The sequence below is a fragment of the Ixodes scapularis genome, unplaced genomic scaffold (assembly GCF_016920785.2).
Source record: "Ixodes scapularis isolate PalLabHiFi unplaced genomic scaffold, ASM1692078v2 PGA_scaffold2__306_contigs__length_199485367, whole genome shotgun sequence".
Taxonomy (NCBI): domain Eukaryota; kingdom Metazoa; phylum Arthropoda; class Arachnida; order Ixodida; family Ixodidae; genus Ixodes; species Ixodes scapularis.
In genome coordinates, this window is record NW_024609857.1 from 184,809,776 (window position 1) to 184,835,891 (window position 26,116).

Genomic DNA, 26,116 nt, shown 5'->3' on the forward strand with positions numbered 1-26,116 from the left:
AAGTTTGCCCTCACGGTGCACTTTTACTCGGCAAAAGTATACAAGTTTCTGCGGAAGCACGTCAGGCTGCCACACCCGAGTGCTCTTCGCAAATGGGCAGCGGTGATCGATGGAAACCCAGGCTTCACCAGGGAGTCATTCAACAGAGTAACACAAGAAGTCCAGAAGGGACGACTTCTAGTCAGCTTGATGGCTGACGAGATGAGCATCAAGAAACAAGTCGATTGGGATGGCAAAGAGGTCATCGGGTACTGTGACCTGGGCCACGGCATCCTCAACAAAGACTGCGTCGCCTATGCCAAGCATGCACGTGTGTTTCTGGCGGTCGCAGTCAACAAAAGCTCGAAAATCCCATTGGGTTATGCCCTCATCAACGGCCTGGACGGCAACATTCGGGCCAACTTTGTGCGCCTGTATATCACCAAGCTGGAGGAGGCCGGAGCAGAGTGCATCAGCGTGACGTGCGACGGCACCAACTGCAACATTTCCATGTTGACAGCACTTGGAGTGTGCTTTGGCCCGCCACTGAGAAGCTGGTTTCCCAACCCTTCTGACCCCTCCAGGAGGGTGTATGGACTCTTGGTTGCCTGCCCCATGCTCAAACTAATGCGGAACCTGCTCGCCGAGAAGCAATGCATCAGGAATGGGGCAGCTAGGGTCGTCGCTTGGAAATATCTCCAGGCCCTGGACAGCCTGGAGCAACAAGAGGGCCTTCATGCTGCCAACAAGCTGCGCAAGAAGCACATTGATTTCCAGCGCCAAAAAATGAAGGTCTCCCTGGCGGCCCAAACCCTGAGTCGGTCAGTGAGCTGTGCCTTGTTGTTTTGCAAGGAGAAGGGCATCCGATGCTTCGAGGGTGTGGAGGCCACCGCAGAGTTTGCAGCAGCAGTCGACAGCATCTTCGACCTGAGCAACTCCTGTCACCCCCTTGGATGTGGAAGCAAGGCCCCCATTCGAGCCGTCAACAAGGACGCCATGCTGAAACGCATTGACCAGGCTTCACACTACCTCCGAGGCTTGAAGGACTTCACGGGCCAGCCACTGAGTCAAGGAGCAAGGAAGACTCCAATCCTCGGCTTGCTGCTCGTCATGGAGTTCATTAAGGGCCTTGCTGAAGACCTGGTCTGGGGCCCAAGCCCACCACTCAGGTGCCTGCTGACGAGGAAGCTGAGCGAGGACCACCTGGAACTGTTCTTTGCGACTGTGCGTAACAGGACGGGCAACAACGACAACCCAACGGCACTCGAGTTCCGCTCTGCTTATAGGAAGTGCCTGGTCGCCGATGTCCAGCCCTCAACCCGAGGCAACTGCCAGGTCGACGGCACCGCACCACTCCTTGTCAGTTCGTCAGGTTACCGCTAGCAAGTCCAGACAAGAGATGAAGCTGCCACGAGCGAAGGAACCCATGAGACCACCTCCTACCAGCCAGTTTCTCAGTCCGCTGAGTGCGTTGTCGAGTACATCGCAGGGAATGGGGCGGTAAACTTTGCCAAAGTAACCAAGTGTCCGGAATGCTCCAGAATTACGCTGGTCACAAGCGACAAACGTGGTCTGGTGCTTGCCAAAGACGCTGGTGGCCTCCACAGCCCGTCCCAGGACGTCCTGCACTTGTGAACAATAGCAGAAAAGGTGCTTCGGCGAAACTTCGACAAGGTGGCCAAAAGGGGCCGAAACTGGCTTCTAAAGCTGCAGGCGGAGACAATCGGCATTACCTCCAAGACCCCACTTTTTAGGAGGTTTGATCATCTGTTTCTCGCTCAAACGATTGACCATCACTCCCACTGTACTATCATGATGAAGACAATGCTGGAGTACTACTTCAAGCTGCGGATACATCACATGTGTCGTCAGCAAAGTGCCGCTGAAAGAGGGGTGGTTCTCCGACAGCTTTTCACGAAGTTGGTCATCTTTCGAGGGCAGTAACAAGGCCATGGCTGTATTAAAGCACCGAGGAAGAAGCACTGAGGACTTTCTCTCTTCAACAGAATGCATACATAAAGACGTGGTGGGACACACCAAAAAAAACATGATTTCAGAAAAAAGCAACTTCTGAAACATTTTTACCGCCTCTGAATCTCTGCAAGCTGCGAAGTTCAGGGAGACCAAGAGGCCTTTATAGTTTGACTGACCAGAGATTGTGACAGCTCAACGGCCACCAGCATTCGCCCGAAGGAAGGGGAGAAGAGTGGTGTTTTGTATGTTTAGACAGAGGGAAATCACTTAGCCCCAATGGACGTCAGCATCTCTGCTTAGATGACAACTTTAGCCAGTGCAGCACCACTGCTAGTCTAGGGGTCTTTAACAAGCATTACGCAGTAGGGAAATACGACTGGACGCCGGTGCAATGCTCAATGACATCAAAATGGTCAGAGGTTGGGATTGAACACCAGACATCTGGGTTCTGTGGTTTGAGCTTTGACTCCACATACTCCACGCTGTGGTGCACAAACACACTCGGCCAACGATAAGCCTTCAGGAAACTTCACGCGAATGGGACACGGGCAGACAGAAACCTCGCACGAAACTCGCTGCAAGTCACGCGTCGTGAAGTTCAGAGAAGCTGCTTCGTTCCAGTGAAAAATTTGGTGATTTGGCGTCTGGCCCAGGCGGACACAACGGCAGTGGAGACACTCTGCAGGGCACCACTGCATCCATTTCGGGAGACACAGAGCTTTAGGGCAGCCGAAGGAAGAAGAGTTTGCACAGATGGGACACGGGCAGACAGAAACCTCGCACCAAACTCGCTGCAAGTCACGCGTCGTGAAGTGCAGAGAAGCTGCTTCGTTCCAGTGGAAGCCTTGGTGATTTGGCGTCTGGCCGAGGCGGACACAACGGCAGTGAAGACACCCTGCAGGGCATTACTGCATCCTTTTTGGGAGACACAGAGCTTTAGGGCAGCCGAAGGAAGAAGAGTTTGCACTGATGGGTCACGGGCAGACAGAAACCTCGCACCAAACTCGCTGCAAGTCACGCCTCGTGAAGTGCAGAGAAGCTGCTTCGTTCCAGTGGAAGACTTGGCGATTTTGCGTCTGGCCGAGGCAGACACAACGGCTGTCAAGATAGTCTGCAGGGCACCACTGCATCCATTTTGGGAGACACAGTGCTTTAGGGCAGCCGAAGGAAGAAGAGTTTGCACTGGTGGGACACGGGCAGACAGAAACCTCGCACCAAACTCGCTGCAAGTCACGCCTCGTGTCGTGCAGAGAAGCTGCTTTGTTCCAGTGGAAGACTTGGCGATTTGGCGTCTGGCCGAGGCAGACACAACGGCTCTCGAGATACTCTGCAGGGCACCACTGCATCCATTTTGGGAGACACAGTGCTTTAGGGCAGCCGAAGGAAGAACAGTTTGCACTGATGGGACGCGGGCAGACAGAAACCTCGCACCAAACTCGCTGCAAGTTACGCGTCGTGAAGTGCAGGGAAGCTGCTTCGTTCCAGTTGAAGACTTGGTGATTTGGCGTCTGACCGAGGCAGACACAACGGCAGTCAAGATACTCTGCAGGGCACCACTGCATCCATTTTGGGAGCCACAGTGCTTTAGGGCAGCCGAAGGAAGAAGAGTTTGCACTGATGGGACACGGGCAGACAGAAACCTCGCACCAAACTCGCTGCAAGTCACGCGTCGTGAAGTGCAGAGAAGCTGCTTCGTTCCAGTGGAAGACTTGGCGATTTGGCGTCTGGCCGAGGCAGACACAACGGCTGTCGAGATACTCTGCAGGGCACCACTGCATCCATTTTGGGAGACACAGTGCTTTAGGGCAGCTGAAGGAGGAAGAGTTTGCCCTGATGGGACACGGGCAGACAGAAACCTCGCACCAAACTCGCTGCAAGTCACGCCTCGTGACGTGCAGAGAAGCTGCTTCGTTCCAGTGGAAGTCTTGGCGATTTGGCATCTGGCCGAGGCTGACACAACGGCTGTCGAGATACTCTGCAGGGCACCACTGCATCCATTTTGGGAGACACAGTGCTTTAGGGCAGCTGAAGGAGGAAGAGTTTGCACTGTGGGACACGGGCAGACAGAAACCTCGCATCAAACTCGCTGCAAGTCACGCGTCGTGAAGTGCAGAGAAGCTGCTTCGTTCCAGTTGAAGACTTGGTGATTTGGCGTCTGACCGAGGCAGACACAACGGCAGTCAAGATACTCTGCAGGGCACCACTGCATCCATTTTGGCAGACACAGTGCTTTAGGGCAGCCGAAGGAAGAAGAGTTTGCACTGATGGGACACGGGCAGACAGAAACCTCGCATCAAACTCGCTGCAAGTCACGCGTCGTGAAGTGCAGGGAAGCTGCTTCGTTCCAGTTGAAGACTTGGTGATTTGGCGTCTGACCGAGGCAGACACAACGGCAGTCAAGATACTCTGCAGGGCACCACTGCATCCATTTTGGGAGACACAGTGCTTTAGGGCAGCTGAAGGAGGAAGAGTTTGCACTGATGGGACACGGGCAGACAGAAACCTCGCACCAAACTCGCTGCAAGTCACGCCTCGTGACGTGCAGAGAAGCTGCTTCGTTCCAGTGGAAGTCTCTGCGATTTGGCATCTGGCCGAGACGGACACAACGGCTGTCGAGATACTCTGCAGGGCACCAATGCATTCATTTTGGGAGACACAGAGCTTTAGGTCAGCAGAAGGAAGAACAGTTTGCACTGATGGGACACGGGCAGACAGAAACCTCGCACCAAACTCGCTGCAAGTCACGCCTCGTGAAGTGCAGAGAAGCTGCTTCGTTCCAGTGGAAGACATGGCGATTTGGCGTCTGGCTGAGGTGGACAGAACGGCTGTCGAGATACTCTGCAGGGCACCAATGCATTCATTTTGGGAGACACAGTGCTTTAGGGGAGCAGAAGGAAGAAGAGTTTGCACTGATAGGACACGGGCAGCCAGAAACCTCGCACCAAACTCGCGGCAAGTCACGCCTCGTGACGTGCAGAGAAGCTGCTTCGTTCCAGTGGAAGACTTGGCGATTCGGCGTCTGGCCGAGGCGGACACAACGGCTGTCGAGATACTCTGCAGGGCACCCATGCATCCATTTTGGTAGACACAGATCTTTAGGGCAGCCGAAGGAAGAAGAGTTTGCACTGATGGGACGCGGGCAGACAGAAACCTCGCACCAAACTCGCTGCAAGTTACGCGTCGTGAAGTGCAGAGAAGCTGCTTCGTTCCAGTTGAAGACTTGGTGATTAGGCGTCTGACCGAGGCGGACACAGCGGCAGTCGAGACACTCTGCAGGGCACCACTGCAGACATTTCGGGAGACACAGAGCTTTGGGGCAGCCGAAGGAAGAAGAGGTTCCACTGATGGGAGACGGGCAGACAGAAACTTCGCACCTAACTCGCTGCAAGTAACGCGTTGTGAAGTGCAGAGATGCTGCTTCGTTGCAGTGGAAGACTCGGCGATTTGGCGACTTGCTGAGGCGACACAACGGCAGTCGAGACACTTTGCACGGCACCATCGCATCCATTCCGGGAAACGCAGAGCTTTGTAGCAGCCGAAGAAAGAAGAGTTCGCACCAATGGGTCACTGGCAGACAGAAACCACTCACCGAACTCGCTACAAGGCGCGCATCGTGAAGTCCAAAGACGCTGCTCTGTTCCGGTGGAAGACTGCGACGGCAGGGTGATTTGGCGACTGCAATGACACAGCGAACCTGTGATGTTCAACTGACGTTCAAACAACGCTTGGCGATTACCGACCAACGTGCGGCTCATTTTGTATTACTCTTTTGCGAGAATCACGTCGACTACGAGCGAAAACCCGGCGAAAAGACGCGGGCCGTGGAATTCTCATGTTATACCTGCGTGAGAGAGCAAGAAAAACGTAGCAATGGTATTAAACCGGTCCTATGCCATGATTCCCGTTCCTCTGCTCGGATCAAGTCGCCCACGTCTCTAACGGCCCCCGCATGCCAAGGGCGCTGACATCTTTTCTTTGACGTCACGTATTTGGGTTGGTCATGTGACGAGTGGTCACATTTGCGTAAAACATGGCGGCAACCGGGGAGGTGCCACTTCCGAACTTCCGGTTTATCACTCTAAGCCCCTCTACCTCGTTACGTTGTAGTCGGTTTTCGGACAAACAGCTACAAGCGTTTTCCAGTCTGGCAACGGTGGCGGCCGCTCTCCAGCTTTTGCGTCGTAGAGGCGGCTGTTGCCCGCTATCGTCGTTCGTCTCTGCGTCTCGCCCGTTCTTCGCCGTCTCACATCGTCTCACCGCTTATCTGTACTGCACTCTAAGAAAAAGTGAGCACCCCCCCTCGTCATCGTGCGTTTTGACGGCTGTAACTACCCCACAGGCTTACGTAACTACCCCCTCGGCTCGAGCCATTGAGAGTTAGCACCCTGTTGGCAGGTGACAAGATGGGGTAGTCACGTTTTATAAACTCTTGAATTGAACATTCAAGTGCATGCAGTCGTTCAATAGTAAAAGTCACTTCAAAAATCTCAAAAAGTAATTGAAACTTGTTTTCTCTGTGCGTTGGTTATCATTTATTCACATTTGAACCGGTCGAAACAAGCGTGTGGCTCAGTTCGCCTAAACTGGCAGAAAACAAACAAGTACAGGCAACCTTGGTAGTCACCTGCTAAACCCCGAGGCAGATAAAAAGTATCGCGGTGGTCCTTTTTTTTTCCGTCGCGGGTTTTACCATGTAGAGCAGTAAACAGCTGGCAGCTGGAGTCGTGATCGAGGAATTTAACCAAATCTCTAGAAAAGCACAGGAAGCTACGCACAGGCATGAGTTGACTTGAATGTTCGCCGGACGAGATACTCTCGTCGTCTTTTATTGTGCGGTTCAGTAAAGAGCGTGCTCTCAATAAAGATGTGATCGGTCAGTTCTGCGTGCAGATCAGTTGCAAATGGCCTCCTCGGTTCCGCCGAACTTGCACGCCTGTCGTACCCAATTTTTTTGCTTTCAAGTGCAGTGAAGTATGAAGCATTGAACACCACGACTGAGGCCGGACAGGACGAACGTACACATATATCTGGGATCATGTCCGTGTATTTCACTATCTCTCTGTATCAAGGTACATGATTCGCCATCTCTGGTTCATTTGGCACATTTCATCGAGCATACTCGATAAAAAAATGCTTCGAACAAGGCCGGTTCAGGCACTAGCGTTTGACAGCGTTGCGTCGAGAACCGAATGCCACTCACCGACTCGTCTGTGCTTCGTATCAAGCGTGGAATCCAATTGAAGGAATCATCTTGGCACGCAATATAAGCAGCAGGGATGTCCTGATTTCTTGCTGCCGCAACGCAGTCAGACGCACGCAGACAAACGCTACTGTCTCAGCCAGGATTTAGATAATTTAGCATACGTATTTCGCGTTCGTTGCAGGTGAAGGCACGGGCCCAAAAGCAGCAATTCTGCACTGTCCTCTTGGCGCGAGCCCGAGCGCATAGAACACATATTTAGCGAAAAGAAGAAAACTGAAATGACGCTTCGGGGAGGACCGGCGGACTTGCTTCGCTAGAATAACCTGCGCGTGCTCAGTGTACTCAACGTGTACCCAACCGCCGCTAAAGTCAGTCTAAATATGTAAAAAGAGAAAAGAAAATGCATCAGTGTGTTCAGAATGTTGTGATTGCAGAAATTGGTTTCGATAAATAATAGAAATAATTAAACAGGCTTTTGTATACTTGAAGTGTAGGCTATCGAGAAAACGAAACTGATCAAAATGTGACGTGTAGCAACTATTCAAATTTATTTATAGCCTGCAGTTCACTTTTGCAATGGCCCTACATTAGAGATATGGGCGCTTTTTTAAGGGCAGTAGAGGAAAAGAATATATACGGCTATATCTTGCACAGTCTTTTCGCATTTATGAAAATATGACAGTGGTCACCATCCTAATCGGTCACAGAAAATACAGCAGTATATAAGCTGGTGGTGTCGACTAGAAATGTATATAGGAATGTAGAGTGTCAATATTTGATCTTGTATCTTGTGCTGTCTCTGAATACGTTGATGTGTAAAATGTTGTGATGTCTGTATGTCGCGTATGAGTGAAGTGTGGCGTAGCATATGTACATACGGCATGTCTGGCGAGGCGCTCAGAGCAAGAATTGCTGGTTTCTTTTTTTCTTTAGTTTGAGCGCTGTCCGTTTGGTGGCGCGTGTCGCCGCCCAATTCAAGGAGTCGCGCGTTTATGTGTCTACTTATTTGAGTGAAAAACATGGAGGCGTTTCATGGCTCCACGTCGCAGCCACAAAGTGTTCGGTATGGTTCGGTTCTCGGCCTCTCGTCCAAATGGGATCAGTCCCATAGCCAGTTGAATGGGTGTTCCGTGCTTGAATGGCGCCAAGTGCGTGCAAAGACGCGGTGAGGATTACCAGGGACTTGAAAGTGCATAACGAATGCTAAGAGGTGAGCAGGAGCGTTGAACGATCGGAACCGACGCCGCTTAAATCGGTGATGCTTCGCCTCGCCGCTGTCAACCGAAAACGCCGGATCACTGGCGGCAAGCACAGCAAGCAGATGCTCTGTTCAAGAAAGACATCATTCCATTTGTCGCTATTTTGTTTCCTTCTCTGAATGTTTTCTGGCCGCGAAGTAAATGCAGCCGGCCTCGCGAAAGCAATCGCGGACAAACCCCCTCGAATGCGCCGCCCCCCCCCCCCCCCCCCCCCCCCTCACGTCACATCGTCGCCCCTACTCGTATTAGGTGCGGTGCCGGTGCTTCGAGGCGCGCTTTGGAGAGCTTTGTGCGCACGGAAGGCAGCGAACGGGCGTACGCACTTGAGAATCGTATTTTAGCAAAAAGCAGTCCAGCTCGCTAGGCCTTACTCGTATTGCTCCACTGTCGCTTGCCAGCCGCCGTGTTGCTTTTGGGGGTGCTCACTGTGTCTACCTGCTGATTGCGTGCCGTGTGACTGCCCATGGGGTTTTTAGTGTAACGAAGGGGGGTAGCGATATCTGTGACGGCTTCTGACTACCCCAAGTATAGTACCCTACGACTATCCTTTTGTTGAGAGTGCGCTGTCACCGCCTAGAACGAGCATCTTCACCCTTCCTCTTTCTTCAGAGTACTGCTTGAGTGCCTTGCCCTACAACGATGTCGTTCAACGAGGGTGACAAGAAGGGGCGAGTGGTTCCACGAAGGGGGGAGCTTCTTCGTCGTTCTACTAACAACTCCCCGATAGAAGCTAAAATTGACGCGTAGAAGAGTCTCCACCAAGTATGAGCGCCAGCCGCATGTCCGCCCACGAGTGTTGGGACAACGGTAAACCCAAGTGGAAGAAAACAGACTCCGAGAAGAATCAGGGCATCCACGCAACAGGTGTGTACGCACTTTCTATATTTGGCAGAATAACGCAACGGGTTCGCAAAATCACATGACAGGACGTGTGCACTAAATAACTCTACAAGGGACTTTGCTGTGGCCACCTGCAGCTAGTGAAGCACGTTACTGTCGAGGCCGTAGGTGGGCAGGGACGGTGAATTGTCGCTATCTTTGGTGATTCTCATGCCGACATCGACAACTTACGTTTGCGTGTTGTGCTATATTCAAGCAAAAATTATGCAGCGAACATTCTGGTTGCGCCACACTACCTTAGCTTGAGCTCCGGCCCCTTTCTTGAGATTAGAGGCACCCTGGACGTATAAAAAAACACTAGTGCACGTAGAAGTTACGCTAAGTAGGAGTTTACACTATGTCAATTAAACCAAGCATTAAAATTAACTGTTCGGCTAGTTGTTTAAACATCTTAATTACAAAAGCGCAAAGGACAAGGACAGGACAAAGAATGAACAGGACAAGCGCTTGTCCTGTTCATTCTTTGTCCTGTCCTTGTCCTTTGCGCTTTTGTAATTAAGATGATTAGACCTAGTACCTTATCTCCTTGTGTGGTAATCTTTTGAAGAAAAAAAATCTGCTGGTTTAATTGACTACCAGCTCTCATTCCTTAATTGTAACCTGCTAAGAAATGCCATTATGTGAACGTGAGACGTGCTGGAGTCCAGTTGTTGACAGATGTCTTTTTTGAGGTGTCCATGTTAGTGTGCAACCATTGTCATTTATTTGCGAGGTTAACCAGCGCATTGTATTGGCATGCTAAGGCTGGCACAAATTTAATATGGGTAGAAGTATACATTATTGATTTGAAAAGTTGTGTGTCTACAATATGACTGTTTTCAATGATCAAATTCTAGTATTTTCCATGCATATCACGAAACAGCACAGGTATGACATCACTTGTTTCGCATTTCATTCTTGCAGTTTAGTGTCGAACAAAAAATTGTACCGCATAAGTTGTAGTATGATTTGTTCTTCTTTCTGCATTGTGCTCTGTACATCTCAACTCATGGATGCTGTCACAGGTTATTCTTCGGCCTTGCGTTGCGGGAGGGGGCACTGGTGTCACACCTGCTGAACAATGAGCCCGTCCCTCCATCTTGTGGGGGCACTGGTGTCCCAGATGGCAATGCGGCTGCCAAGCCCGTACAACAGTGGCAGCGCCCGCGCGGGTTGGCCGGTGCTCTCGATGCTGCCAGCCACCATTCCCGAAGCCACAGTGAACGAGCATGACGACTGGCATGATGCCTGGTAAATGCTTTCGATTGCATTTGCTACGTACCCATGAAGGTTAGTTGCTGCGTGATCACACAGCTTCCAATGTATATTTATAAAAAAAATCTGTCTATGCTCTTCTGTTTATTATTTCGATTATGGCATACTGTCTCGTAGGAACGCTTAAACTATGACAGTGAGCCACATTTTTATGAATGCGATTTGTTAGGGGTGCCATGAAGGAACACAGTAAATTCCTTGGGTGTGGATAATGACATGTTTAATGACGAATACGCCACACATTTTCCCGAGGGCCAGCAAGGTCCGAGATCACAGTGCTGTCTCTTTTGACGGTATCACCATTTGGAGTCTTCCCTGCTGCTGCTGACAGTATCGCTTTCCTTGCCTCGACATGATACCACATGTCGAGGCACGGAAAGTGCCTAGGTCTGCTGCACTGAGTTTCTAGTCCAGAAGTGGGCCTTTTGGTACCTACATAAGAAAATAATGAGGAACCATTACACATCCTTTTTTGGGATGAAGAACAATACAGCCCAATTATTGTTTGAATAGAAAATGTGGGACTAGTTTGTGGAGTAGTGTATGTCCAATTAATACTCAGACAACTGTTTTCGATAGAAACTTCTGTGTACAATAACACTCTTCTTCAGATGTGCACACACAGCTTTTTGTCGTGAGCGGATAATGTCACTTCTCGCACATCTTAAGCTTCAGAAAGTCTCTTTCTGAAGCTGAAGTTAGGGTGGTATGCTGTACGATATGGACTTTGGTACTAGTTGTATTTTCGGTACACTCTGCTGGTTGCCGAAGGATGTCAATCTGTGAATGGTGTGGTATCGGCGTATGTTTCCTACATTATTGTATATTTCTGTGGACTCGTAAGCCGCGGTCTCATTTAAGCAACAAATGCCAAGAACCAACAAACAACCAAGCTCAATGTACAACAAATGTTATTGAGCAGTGGGTGTTCGCCGTGCAGTTTGATTTACACGACACTAGGACATGCAGACACAAACACTGTTTACATATGGGACTGTTGTAGTTACCAATTGCACAGACAACTTAGTGAATGCCACCAAATGAATTCTTTCATGTGTATGTAGAAAGTAAACACATGTGTATGTAGAAAGTAAAAGATGTCCTGTTCCCGTCCTCGTCCTCTCTGTTTTATACTTTCAAGTTTTGAATCTATTAACCAACACGCTCGTTTTCAATTGTAAACACTCGCTCATCATTTTCAGTTTTAATTTTATTTTATTTTAAGTTTTCATAATTGAGAATCTGACGATCAAAAAAGTTCATCTGGGATGAGACTTTGTTGCAACACAACATCGTCTCATCCCATATTCACTGGAAATGTGCTTTGGTCAGGATCATTCTTGCAAGGAGGATGCGCTCGGGCCGCTACTATCATTGTGCTCGGTAACCCGATCGGGAGTTCGTTTTATTTTAACGTATTTCTGTGCTCTCACAAGAGTCGGCAACCGTTTAATGACATCTTTTTTTTTTCTTCATTAGAACGGGAGTTCGTTAACGCTCGGTCGTGCAAACGGTCACCGGATACAGACTTGTTTTAAAGTTTTCATTGATATCGTTACGTCAGAGTTTAGACTTACGATATCGCATCTCAGCGTACAGTTTGATTAATTAAGTTTGGCACTACTAACGCAAACAACAGGGGTGAACTTACCTGCACGTTGATGAAGAAGTATCCTTTTCTGCTTCGAGAACACTTTCACATCCGGACCACCGGGTCCTCTTATCAATGCACCCAGTCGCCCCTGGAAAGTTCATTTCGCAGCAGCTCCGCACAAACGCAATAAAGTTCGCTGCGCTCTGCGCGAACTTCACCGAGCGGGTGAAAATGGTCCGCGCGAGGAGCCGCGAAACTCGCTCCGCAACCCGGCACACTGTCGGCTGCGGCATGTTCACATGGTTCCTATAACAACTTGGAACGTCCTGGCACCATAAAAGCTTAAAGCAACGGGGAGCAGTGCAGCATCCTTGAGGGCGGCAGGCCCTGAGTTATAGCGCTCCTAGCAGAGACAGCAGAATGCTCGCCGGTCGCCTTCGTGAAGCGGGACCGCACAGGAAATCCGCGGCCACTGAAGTGTTCCAGCGGGTTCAGGCGTTCTCTGAAACTTCGTCTCGTCACACGTCTCGATTCGCTGTCGCCTGCGTCGTCGTGGAGGATCTCTTCTGCGCTTAAAACGAAGTGCACGAACTCCGCGAACGACTCGCCGGCCGCCATGACACCCCTAACTCAAGTCGAGCAGCGGCTCGAGGAAGCGACAGAGCTACCTTGAGATTCTCGAGGAAAGAGTCGAGTATTTCCTCGAGTTGAGGAGCGTTTGAAGTGGAGCTCTGTTTATGAAGTGCAAAACCGGCCTCGAGTGGAGTTTCGAGTCAAGTTTGGGTCAAGTTCGAGTCGAGGCCCGTTTATGAATTCGGCTGTCAAACTCGTGGCTGCTTTTTCTGTTTAAAGTGGAAGAGCAAGTTGTTTTTATTCAACATTTTCTGCGACTACTCGTGCGTGGCCAGAAACGCTAATAAGTGTTTGATGGGTTATAAACTGGAGCTATCTGACGATAGAAAAACAGTTTTATTGTCCTTTTATAGCCCTCTTGTACGATGATAATCCGAATCCAATTGGGCAGTGGCCGGGATATAACTCAGTGATTCTACAAAAATTAATAACCTTTTTCCCATTATATAGGCAATATTACGACAAAGTGAGAAGCTAAAAATAATTTTAAAAACTTCCATAAATATTCGTTTCTCGAGGCAAAAGGTTTTATATGTATATATATATATATATATATATATATATATATATATATATATATATTTATATATATATACACAAGACGTGGTTCAATATACAGGACGTCAGAACAAGTCTGGCGTAATGTTTTATTAATTGTTCTGCTCTCCCATAAAATCACGATGGAGAATACAGAGAGCGGCCTAAAGAAGACGAAGCAATTATGAAAACTATGGTCAAGGTGATTTCTCCCGAGGCTCTAAAATAGTTTCGCTGAAGCTTTTCTAGCGTATGCTCACAATGGAGGCGTTTGCGCCAGCGCCCGGCCGCTCCTTTATAATCCCTTGCGTCCTCCAACCCGATTTCGCTAAGCTAGGGGAAGGACGGACTCGACAGGTTTGTTTGTTGTTCCCTTCTGCCCTTCGATGGGCATTGACTTTCCTCTAAATTCCGGTTCGCAGCCGTATCATCCCGTACCCGTAGGGCGTCACCGGCGACGTGGGAGTTGTAAAAAAAGAAAAACAAAACAAAGAACAATATGTTATGAGAAAAGAAAAAAAAGAAAAAAACAACTAGAGGTTCAGGGCGAGGCAAAAGTACGCTGGGGAGGGGGAAGCAGGCGGAATGGTGGAGAGTGGGGATGTTTCCTCCTCTCCAGCAATCCGTCTGCTTCCTCCTCCCGTCCTACCTTCAACGGCGTGCGCCAGTGTCACTTGTTCGTGACTTACAAGACATCTACAAAAATTATTGTTGTTTGTGGCAGTCGAACAGAGAAAGGAGTACGCCAAGCGTTTTTAGAATTGGCCCTCAAGGAGCTCGTCAACGAGACTGATGATTCAGGTAAGATATTTCTCTTAGTGAAAATTTCTCAAAGTGTACTGTTTCCGTCAAATTATATTTAAGGCCATCAGAATAGTCTGCAGTCGACTGGTGTTATAGTCGAATAAGTCGTGTTCTAAAACAAAAATTGCAGAGTAAACGACTTGCCAAAATTGGCGAGCTCATGTTGCAAACAGGAATATTCTCGCAATGTTTATTTAACTTGACAAATGTTAAATACCGAAATATTAACATTGATACTGTCTTGTTTAGAAAATTCTTGCTTAAATAAAAGACTACAAAATTAAAGACCTCTCAGGGGAAATTCTGAAAACCATTCATGTATTAGTCTTTCAAAGTATCTCAATCGCTTCGTTACTAGAAGGGCTAAACGTCGGTAAAAAAAATGTTAGCACAATAAGTATATTCTCTTATTCGAATAATTAATTGATTAATCGGTTTCGTTTATTACCATGAATATTAGATTAAAAAGTCAAAATTATATATTTTGCTTTCGCTGAATATTGTTGTAAACGGCACAATATACAACTCAGGATTTTAAATCAACCTTGATGTGTAGTTGAGATCAGCCAAAGGCATTCACACCTCGAATTTATTACCCCAGCCGCGGAGGCATAGAGATTTCTTTATATTCTCCGGCAATAGCAAATTGCTTTGATTATGTGCTAAACGGACTCTCGCCAGGCGCTGAACGTTACTGGGACACGTATAACTTCCACTTGCATTACGGCAAAGAAGCATCTATCGTTGTTGATCTCTTCAGGACTTTGAAAGAATGCGAAGAGGTTGTTGTTTTATCCACTAGGGTGCTTTTTTTTTCTATGCTTATCATCTACTATGTTCAACCTTTTACGCTTCTTGAAATTTATAATAAGTATTTCTAAGGACAATATTAATTTCAGACAATCATTTTTGTTTCCACAGATTCTCATCAAATTTGAGCAGCGCAGTGATAAGATGCCCTATGAAATCCTCACCGAATTTTTCGAGCCAAAGTCCTAGCAGATCCTGGAACTGGACATGGAGAAGGTGGGCTCACGAAGGACGCCTCGCTATTCCTCAAACATGCGCAGCTGGAGCAGAGTAGCTAAAGCAACCGATCAAAAAAACCTACCCTTCACAACAATGCAGCGAAACTTGTGTCGACGTCCTCACTGAATGCGCGGTTGGTTAATCACTTTGATCTACAGAGCACTCCGAGCGGATAACGCAGCTCCTAACACTGTTTAAATCAAAAACGCTATCTGCGCAGGACAATATTCCCTTTTCCTGCGCGTGCCTGGCGGGGTTCTTTATGAGCCCTCAGAAATTGCGAAGTTAAACTGGCCCAGTTTTCTAGCTCAGTACATGACTAAACCTTGTGCTGCGTTTCGAGTATTGGCGTTGCACTAATTGAGTCAAATTGAGCTAAATTCATATTCCAATTCTATGCATCACCTAAGCGTTTGCCGGCTTCGTACTGGGGCCATGAAGGTCACATTTATGTTAAAATAATTTAAACACCATCTCTTCACTTCATCTTGTGATATGTGACCATTTCGTGAAAGGCCTCGAGAGTCTATGCAAAGTTAGAGGCAGCGAACACCGAAACTATTACGTGACATTAAAAGAAAAATTATGCACTTACACAGCATACGGAAGCAGGCAAGCTCTGATTAATACATCTGAATATGAAAAATAATAGAACGTATAATCATGACCCATGTTTGCATACTTTTTTTTTTAATTGTGGTACTTTATTATATTGCAGGTTCCAGGAGAAAGATAAACTCATCCGACGGTCCTATTCTCTACAGAGGATGTCTTCTATTCTGCAGCTGTCTACGTCCAAGTGGAAGATTTGTCGGTGGATGTTAGCGACGTCATTCATGGATTCAGACTCATAATGTATTGGACTTTTGATATTCAGTGTGCAACGAGGATCAATTACGCCTTGGCTCTCTTTGAACGCACGATCGGGCTGGAAGAAACACCACTGCAAAGGGTTGCCCTGAAACGTCTTGGTCGGCTACAAGCTTCTACTAATCACTATTTTTTTAACTTTTGACCTGTCTCAAGTTTTTATTTTAAAATAAAAAACATGGTTGACAATATTGTTGGCTGACATGACTAGCAGGACTTTTTTAAATATCTGGATTGTGTGTTTCTAGAAGTTTTCAGTTAAATTTTGATGCCGGCACGTTGCCCGTGAGTATTATTCTCTTATCCAAGAAACCTCCCCGAAGTGCCTCCATAAGGAACTTGACACGCAAAGAATTCAGAACTCTCTCGTATGACAGCTGACCTCAGGAATCGCCCCTCCAGCACACCTGAACAAGCCACTTAGCTGAGTCTCGGGGTCTGAAAAAGTGCCCTCACTATTGGGAGGTCCGCGAGACCCATGGTGTACAAAAGCAACCCCAAAAGTGGGGAGTCCCGGAAAACCTCGGGGGTTTTGTATAGTGTCCGACGGCACTCGAATTTATGGGGATCACGCGAGTCTCGAGGTGTAAAAAAGGGCACCAAAAAGCACTCGGTTTAGGGGGGATCAAGTGATTTCCTGAGAGTTATAAGCGGTACTAAATAATGCCTTACTTTACGGGTGTCATATGAGTGCCTGGGTGTAACAAAAGGCGTCAAAAAGCACCCTGTTCAAAAGGTATCCGTTGACTCCCTGAGAGTTGAAAATGGTTCCAAATGATTCCTCTAATTAGCGGTGTAACGTAAGCACGTGAATGTAACAGAGGGCGCCAAACAGCACCCGAAGTAAGGGGTGTCGGTTGAAGCCCGTGGACTTTGAGGGGGGGTGCTAAGTGATCCCGTATATCTAGAGAGCACTTGAAATCCCCAACTTGAGAGGATACCAGAAACACCCCAGGGGAGTCACATATGGGACACAGTCTAACTCCCCTGAGGGGAGTACCCGTATACACCCTTTTTTCTTAGATTGTGGCTTATTTCTCGTTCCCACAAAGCGGACAGGAGCGAGAGAAAAAAGTGGAAAGCGGACCGTCACACGTCGCTTGACAAAATTTCGTCTCGTGCCGTAGATATAGCTCTACAAATTTGATTTTCGTCGTAAATTTGTTTTATGACATTCGTCTTTCATCCAGGCTGCTTGTTTTTCTTTCCTTTGCATATGTCTATTAAGAAATTGAAGGTTTAGATTAATAAACTTGGATTGGACTTCATCGCTAATCGCCAGCGCGAATCTAGTATCCTTTCTTAAAGGAAGTTATTGTTAGTGAAATAGAGTTCGGGTTTTATTGTTCTTAAGTTTTCCCCACTCTATGATACGCAGGCGTTCGGGCCGCGTCGGAACAGCGCGTCAAAGACCTGGACGTCGGTGGTCTCATTCGGTGGTCTCGACTCCCAATCGGCCCATGTCGCTGGCCACTGCCTAATATAAAGTAATGACTAGAAAGAAACATCCCCTGCAAGCTTTGAACCTGCTTATTGCTTCTTAAAAAATGTTTAGAAAAGCACCGGAATGGCGGATTGTATTAAACTAACTAAAGTTAACAAGCGCTCGAGGAGCCTTGCTCGTCGCGGCGAAACGAACACGCCTAATCTTTCGTATGCTTTCTTCGTCCGGTCTTTTGTCGCTTTCTTTCTCGTTCTTTCTCTCGGAAGCACCGATGACAGCAGCGGTCAGGATTTGTCGTGTTCTGCTCCCGTTGTTACCCGCTTGGTCACGACCGACGCTTGTGATAACAACGTCAAACAACTCAAAACGTCCAACAGACCACGCGATATCTGTGCCAGAACGTCCAACGGGTCAGAACATCCAAGTAAACAATTGCAAATTCTATTATGTTGAAGATCGTCGAGAATAAATATTTTTGAATGGTTGATTTGGTATATATGGCGGTAGGCGCCTTAATTAACGACAAAAGCTCCGAATGCGAAGGCGCGTCACCCCGATCTACTGGTGGCTCATTCGGAGGTTGTCCGAAACCCTAAGCCGGAATGTGCCGTGTGGTATATTTCCGCCGCGAAATTTTTTCATACATGCACACTCTGGGGTGAGACGCTTTCATTTCGAAAAGTGCCTACAACCCACAAATCCAAACAAAATTCTGTTGGTGTCACTCGTAATTTCGAAGACCGCTATTTCTCCAGCAGGGATATGCAGCGGTTTTTCTCTCCCGAGTTCGGGCTGTGAATGCGAGACAAGTATGTCTCGAAACTGGTTCTTCTGATGGACAACAATGGGCATGCCTACATAATTTGTTATTAGTCAATTTTCTTTAATTTCAGTAAAAAAGCGGTTGTACACTCTGTCGCAGGTCCAATTATACGTCCCAAAATTGTATAGGTACTTGAACATGTAGTCTTCCTTGTTTGGCCAAACAAATCTAGTCTACTGCGCAGCATAATCTAGCAGAAGATAGTCCTTCAGTGGACGTCTAATTATGCAAAAAATTCGCAAGGAATCTTCGAATGCCTAAGTAGAGAGCCCCATCTTGCTATCTTTGGACCCCGCAATAAAACTAATGTGACGTGGTATGTATCATTGAATGTTTCGTTTCAGCACTTCTGCACCGTCATAATTACAACTGGCGATACGTGAAATACGAACTGCGGACACTAATTTTGGCAGAGCACTGTTATACGCAAATTGATAAAGAGCCACTTTGGCTCCCAAAAATATCCGTACTTCAGTATGGAGCAAAAAATAATATTGGAAAGAGATACTTGATTACTGGTTGCAATTGCTTAGAAAGCAATAGGAGACATTCCAACGATACCACAACGGTTATTTTACCGGGTGCTAACATAAGACTTCAACATTTTCTAGGAAGGCGCCGTCACCTTGCAGACGTGCTCCAAGGAGTCACAGCTTTCATCTCAGAAGATGATGCAGAAGACGACGACAACATCAAAGTTCACGCTCCAAGTGTTGTGAGAGCTTTGATGAGCAGAGTTACATTAACCAGGCCTGGTAAAGAGACTAATAAGGACCTGTATTTGATATCTGTACTCCAGAGTATGCGCTCCGGTACGAAAACTGAGTGGGAGTTTAAGCCCTTTTGATCCGATTAGTTAGTAGAGAAATGAATTTTGCTTATAGGCTGCAAATGTTTTTGTGCCTAGGTCACGCTATGCGGTATTCTGATGCGAATTCCCTGAGGTAATCTGAGTCTGCAGAAGAGCAAAGCGGGAGCAGAAATATTCGTATTTCGGACACTAAATAATTCAAGCTTTAGAGAGTTGATTAAGCGGTCCAAAGTGCACATACGCTACGCCTAAGATCACTTCAGCGAACCTCAAGTCTTAAGAACGTGGCCGTATTTTCTCTGTTGAAGGGTGGGCGTCGTTCTGTTCTGGTAAGGGAAAAGATCGTATTTATTGGCGTATGACGCTCGTTCAAATCTTCTTGACGTGGATGAGTTGCATGCCACGTCGTCGACAACATTCAACAAGAGAGTTGGATGATATATGCGAGATACAGCATCACAGTAGACGTTTGCATGCTCAACACACCTTAGTTGTCAAGTCGAGAGTTCGGCTTATTTTCATAGAAATTTGACTTCAGACAGATCGCATTACGCCCAAAGTTTAATAGGTCAAACCGCCTAGCAGACAAAAGGGTGATGGAGCGGATCCTAAGTAATACAAGAGAAAAGCGCAAAGATTTTGGCAGAAGTACTGAGATACCGACCAATCCCCTTGAAAGACGGACATTCAACTAAAGTGATACAGCACGTAAGACGACTGCGATCAAACCTCCCTGCTTTCTTGAACCTGCTGGTTGCCGAAGTCGCCACGGAAAAACCGATCATTTGATAGGTTTTCTGCCACTACACTAAGAGTACCATGTCGTGAAAGCCAAGATGGCGTCGGCTAAAAAGGCAATAGTCATCACCAGGAACTCTTCCTATATCCTACAAAAATTTAACCAGCGAAAATAACATTATTCCGCAGAACAGACCGTCTGCTACCGACGTGCGAGCCTTTTTAGTCAGACACTTCGGGAAACGACACCTCGGAATTCGAAATGCACAGATCCCTTCGTTTCCGTCTTCTCGTGATCATCAGTTTCCCATGATTTCTTTAACAGCGCACGTACCCGCTCCTCCTCTTTGGAGGGTCCGTCGGCATACAAGGCATCCCCGCGTGTGGAATATTACCGTAACTATATAATAAAGTGCACTAGGCGTTTCTTTGGACTTTGCTACCCTATTGGATTATGCTTTGTTACCCTATTACGAAAAGTTTCGATACTTGGCATACTGGGGTAGCATTAAACTAGATTATTTTAATTTTTATTATATTACGTCCATGTCGTAAACATATAGAAATAAGCAGAAACAAGTATAACTACGTGGATGATTCTATGTGAAATTGATGGCTGTGCTTAGTGCCATTTCCGAAACCTTGGTAATCGCAACGTCTCATACTTTGATATTTCATATCACCTGAAGACAAATAGCTACGGTGTTCGCATATTCCTCAATGCTCCTTACAAGAACATGGCTTAAGCATATATCTTCTTTACATAAACATACAAAATATATACCCGGATTATCATTGCACGATCTGACGTTAGAAACATTCACCTACCAACGCAGATGCCCCCGGCGGTGGTTTCAAACGTTGAGACATTTAAATTATTATACAGAGTCTAATTAATTTGACTTCCAAAATGCACTCAAAGCGACTGAAAGGTCAGAAACAACACAAATGTACTAAGCACGACTTTAAGGCCAGTATATTACAATATTTAAAAGTATACATTAAGACATAAACAAATTAGTAAATATTTCAACAAGAAAAATATAATCGTGTAAATGCGTATATCAGAAGAACATTACAACAACAAATAAGAACAAATGCAGCCATGAGGAGTAGATCACACTGTTTCATCTACTAATTATTTACGACCAGCGCTATAACATGGGCAGCAATTATTATTAATATTAATAATTGTTTATTGCTACCATCATAGAAAAGTTTGGTATTGCGGATGCATCAAAGCCAACACGTGGCTTGTGCGACGCCATCCTCCAATAAAAAAAAAAAAAACGATATGTAGCATGGGTAGTTACTCAAAATACAATAATATAAAACAGACAAAAAAAAATGTAAACATAATTCCATGAAGTTAGTCACTCTAGTTATAACTTGAAGATTTTACGCGAAAAGAGATTATGTACAGACTAAAACGGAAATCAATAGCAATGTCAGAGCAAAATGAAATACCACAAAACTGGAAAATACGCACACAAAAAAAATCACGGAAGGTCTTCTGTTAAAATGTCCTACAAACAGCAGAATATTCATTAATGTTCCAGAAAGGCAGGCGCTTAATATTGGCACACATTACTTAGCAAAATGAGTCTGCGATAGTTCGCTACTAAAACGAAACCAATAGTTCGCTATTAAAACGAAATACCTCTAAGCATCTTTTTAACTTTGCCCAGGGATGTTTGGTTTAGAAGTTCAGGTGGTAAGTGAGAAAAAATATATGGCACATAAAACGCACGCGTACTTTCGCCATAACGAGTGCGGGAAAAAGGTATGTGAAAAGGGTGAGTATGTCGAAGATCACGTGTGGGTGGGCTTAAGATTTTGAAATCAGCAATTCCAAAAGTGCCGCAATACCACTGAATGAACATAAAGGGTTTGGAAGTTAGGTAGTTGCAAATATTCGAAAAGATTAGCGTTGTCAGGTATTTTAAGTTTATAAGAGATACTTTTCAGGATAGCTTTCAGGATGCAGTCCACCTTGGTTTTCCAATAGTCAGAAGAATGGCCGAAAACGGTGATCGAGTAGCGAAGGACGCTATATGCAAGCGAATGGGCAATCATTCTTCGAACAGATACAGGAAAAAAATGTTTTGTATTATATAATAGGCAACTAATGCTTCTCAGTTTTTTACAGATGTATGTAAAATGAACATTCCATTTCAGACCACTGTCCAAATATATGCCTAGATACTTCACGCTATCTGTATACTCAACTGGAATGCAGTTGCATTGATGGCAGAAAGAAGAGTGCAGAACTAATGGAATGTTGAGAGTGACTGTTTTGTGTGGATTATAGAAGCATACTAGTTTTGTCTTTTTAACATTAATATCAAGAAGGTTTTTTTTGAACCAGTCCATAATTGCTATTGCTTGAGATTGTAACTGGCTGATGGAATTGGCATAGTTGATGTGTTGGGTCATAATTACAGTGTCGTCCGCGTATTGATATAGCTTACATCCCGGTGCCATGGTGGCGATGTCATTGACAAAGATGTTAAACAAAAGAGGTGATAGAATAGACCCCTGTGGTACTCCGGCTTTTAGTTCAGTTCGAGAACTCTGAAATCCAGATGCACACACCAGTTGAGAGCGATGAGAAAGATAGTTTTTAAGAAGGGAAAAAAAAGAACCACGAAAACCTATGCTGTACAGTTTCTTCAACAGTATCGTATGGCTCACTGTGTCGAAAGCTTTGGACACATCTAAGAATAGTGCGGAGGTAACAAGATTGTGATCGAATGCTGAGTATAGGGTATCTGCGAAATCTTCTAGAAGAGGCTGAGTGCCTTTTCCTTGCACAAAACCAAATTGAGTTGGAGATAAGATATTAAATTTTTCTAAAAAAGATGTCATTATATTAAACACATGCTTTTCGAGGATCTGAGCGATGATGGGCAAGAGAGAAATCGGGCGATAGTTTGCAATATTGTTTCTGGTACCACCTTTATACAAAGGACGTACTATAGATGTTTTAAGTTCATCGGGAAGTATCTTGGTTTCAATAAAACCATTTAGCATAAATAAAAGTACGTCTTTCAGAATGTCAATATTTCTGCGGAGGTCAGATAAGCGAATTCCGTCTATCACAGGGGACTTGTTGTTCTTGAAACTAGACAAAATGGAATATAGATCAGCTTCATGAAAAGGCGGAAGGAACGCTGAAGAAGAGACTAGGTTATCAAATGCATCTAGGCTATCTCTCGCCTGACCAGAAAAAGTAGCAAAAAAAACGTTAAAATCCTCTACAATCGATTGCAAATTATCTCCAAATTGTCGTTCCAGCGTATCATCAATGGAGTGTCTTTGGTGTCCACGGAGTTCATTTATCAAAGACCAAGTTTTACGGGAATCCGAATGAGATTGGGAGAATTTTCTGTGATAAGAAATGCGCTTAGCTGATCGAATCATCGCGTTTACTTTGTTACGGCAGGATTTAAAGAGTATTCGTAGGTGTGCATCATTGGGTGAACGACGGCAGCGAGCCCATAGTGCATTTTTTTCCCTTATCGCATCTAAAATATTCGCATTCAGCCATACAAGATCAGGGTTGCGTTTCTTTACGAATATTTCTCTCCGGCATCTTTCATAGAACTGTTTGAAAACCAGCACAAACTTTGGATATACGACGGTGTAGTTAACGGTCCTCAAAAAGTGGTTCCAGTCAAAAGCTGAGACCAATTTATCAAAAGCCGTGGTGTCGATACCTGTAACATTAATGCGGCCTGATGTTTCGCGCGATTTAAGAACGCCGATCGACCAGCGGCAGGCCACAAAGTAGTGGTCGGCAAGTTTTTCCTTAATAACTGCTGATTTCACGATAGTCGAAGATGTTCTTAGGTTAATGTGGTCAATGCATGAGGAGACAAGTCTCCCTAAAAGGAACTCTTCACGTGTTGGACAATTAATAACGGACTCAATACCGTGAGTTGCCAAAGTGTTGAGGTAATTGCATACATTAGATTTAGACCCATTCAAGATATCAATATTAAAGTCTCCTATAATGCATAATTGACCATACGAACTCAGATCACTAATGTTTTCTTCGAGTTCTACGAGAAAAGACCCTATATTTGTGGACGGTGGTCTATACATTGCGAGCAAACATATGGAATTGATCGAATTCTCCACAGAAAGGGCAATGAACTCGGCCTGAGCGAACGTCAACGAAATATTTGAAAATGACCATTTATCACTCACGAAAACTGCGATACCACCACCATGACCCATATCTCGAGTGTAAAAAGTACCACGATAACCCGGTAAAGAGAACTGATCTGTTGCAAAAGAGGGGATGTTAATTTCTGTTAAGACAAATACATCTACTGAAGAAGCAATTGCTCTTGAGGTAACTTCGAATTCTGCCCAATGTTTACGTATGCTCCGAATATTAACGTGTACTACAGAAAAGAACGTTTCCTCACAATTTCCAAAAAAATTTCGAAGAGATGAAAAGTTTGAAACCTGAGCGAAATCTGCCATACATCTAAAGAATCTTTTCAAGGTCTAGCGAACTGTTAATTCTCACAGGTGGAGAACCCACCGCCTTCTTTGCGTAGATTTTAGCTCTGGTTACCCAGACGAACTTATAGCCCTGTTCCTTGCCCTTCTGTCTTGCCCGCCAAAACAGCTCCTTGTTCGCGTGGGTCAGGTTGTCATTTAAGTACAGTCTGGGAAGAGAACTATCCTGACCCAGCGAACGAAGCGTACCCCGCGCTGCCATCCAGGATTCCTTCATGTGGACAGACGCGAATTTGATCAGAATCGGTGGGTTTTTTGCATATTTGGCTGGCAAGCGGTGAAGAGCAAGAATGTCGGATTTCTGAAAGTTTGAGATCTTCAGTTTTTTTGATAGAGTCTCAGCAAACGACATAAGATCTTCGTGAGGTGAGACAGGAAGTCCGTGCACTTCCAGGTTTGGCAGACGGCTGTGCTGCTCGTTGTCGTTTAGGGCGACCCGCATCTCTTGGATCTCGGATGCCTGCGCCTCCACGGTTGACTTTAAATGAGAAAGCTCCGTTTGCAGGGCTTTGCCATTCTGTTCGTTGGTGGTCGCCAACTTGAGGAGGCGGTCATAGTCGGCCGAAAAGAAATCCATTGAGTGTTGTAGGCCGTTCACAGTCTCCCTAAGACTCTCGACAATGGGCTTGAGGGCTAAAAGTTCGTTTAGTTTGGCCGACAGTGTCATAAGGGAATCGACGCTGCCCTTCAATGACAGTAATCCTTCCAGTTTCTCACTCATAGCTGTTAGTTGTGAAGAGAGCAGTCCTATTCCTTCAGAGGAGCTTGACAACTTCGGCTCAGATGCTCCCACCTGACCATCCTTCCCACGACACGCACGGCACTTCCATTTTTCTCGTTTCGTTTGTCCCATGGTGATGAAGGTCTTATCAGCAATCCCGGAGCAAGATTGTCCCAGATGGTAATTGGACTTGCAATCCGAACACGACATGTGCCTACCATCGTTGCTTATAGACTTGTTACATGTCGTGCACTCTATCATGTGGATCGTTGGGGAATCCATATGCATAAGGGAATTCGCTGAAGTGTGTGAAACGTAGTCGGGAGGTCGAGGCACTCCTCTAAGTATCGACGCGAGCCACTTGGGCAGGTAACTGGTCAGGATGGTGAGTAACTGCGCTACAATTGAACGACTGGCCGGCAGTACTGGGTTCCAGCGATTACGCTGTCAGACACGCAGGGCTAGGTCGAGCTGATTCGTGCAACTGCAGAAGAAAGCCGCCGCTCACCATGGTACTGGAGCAGCCGTAGTTGCTGAGAGGCCTTCTAGAGCTCCGTTGCAGCTGCCCAGCTTGAAGGATTCTTCAAGCGCTGACCAACGTTCTGTTGAGCCCGGCTGTTTTGAGGCTGGCGTAGATGAAAATCTTTCGTCGAAGCCACCATCCAACTGACAAATTATGGCCGTGGATAATGAATTTCAGTGTAAAATGCACAGACTGATGGAACGGTATGTCTGGCCTGTGACTTCTTCTTCTTCATTGTCCATTGATATATAGTTTAAAAATACTGAAGTTATAACGTCGCGTACCCTTGTTATCGCGTTAATAAAAGGACCTCGGTGATTCGTGTAGCGCGTCAATGAGCAATCAGTGTTGAATGTGTGACATTGTGCACTATGTAACCTACAATTGTTGTAGTTATTAATTGGAATCGTACGCACAGATTTTTCACTGCGCCCCCTGCTTTTCCCTTTATATATCCTCCTTTCTTCTTTGTCTGAAAACGAAGACA

At 46.1% G+C, this 26,116-nt stretch overlaps 1 protein-coding gene across 1 annotated transcript; it reads right to left on the reverse strand.

Annotated features, from left to right (window-relative positions):
- Positions 1-1,680: 1,680 nt before the first annotated feature.
- On the reverse strand, positions 1,681-25,106 carry LOC120850277. The gene is made up of 2 exons (XM_040222733.3): positions 24,483-25,106; positions 1,681-1,824 (listed from the first exon to the last, which is right to left on the reverse strand). The coding sequence occupies exons 1-2, from the start codon at positions 25,104-25,106 to the stop codon at positions 1,681-1,683; spliced, it is 768 nt and encodes a 255-aa protein (XP_040078667.3).
- Positions 25,107-26,116: the final 1,010 nt, after the last annotated feature.

Excerpts from the sequence above, each read along its gene's own strand:
- LOC120850277 (XM_040222733.3), bottom strand. The coding sequence starts at position 25,106 with ATGAGTGAGAAACTGGAAGGATTACTGTCATTGAAGGGCAGCGTCGAT. Across the intron at positions 1,825-24,482 it reads ACAAGGAGCTGTTTTGGCGG|CTTGAAGTAGTACTCCAGCA; the intron begins GCAAGACAGAAG and ends ATGTATCCGCAG.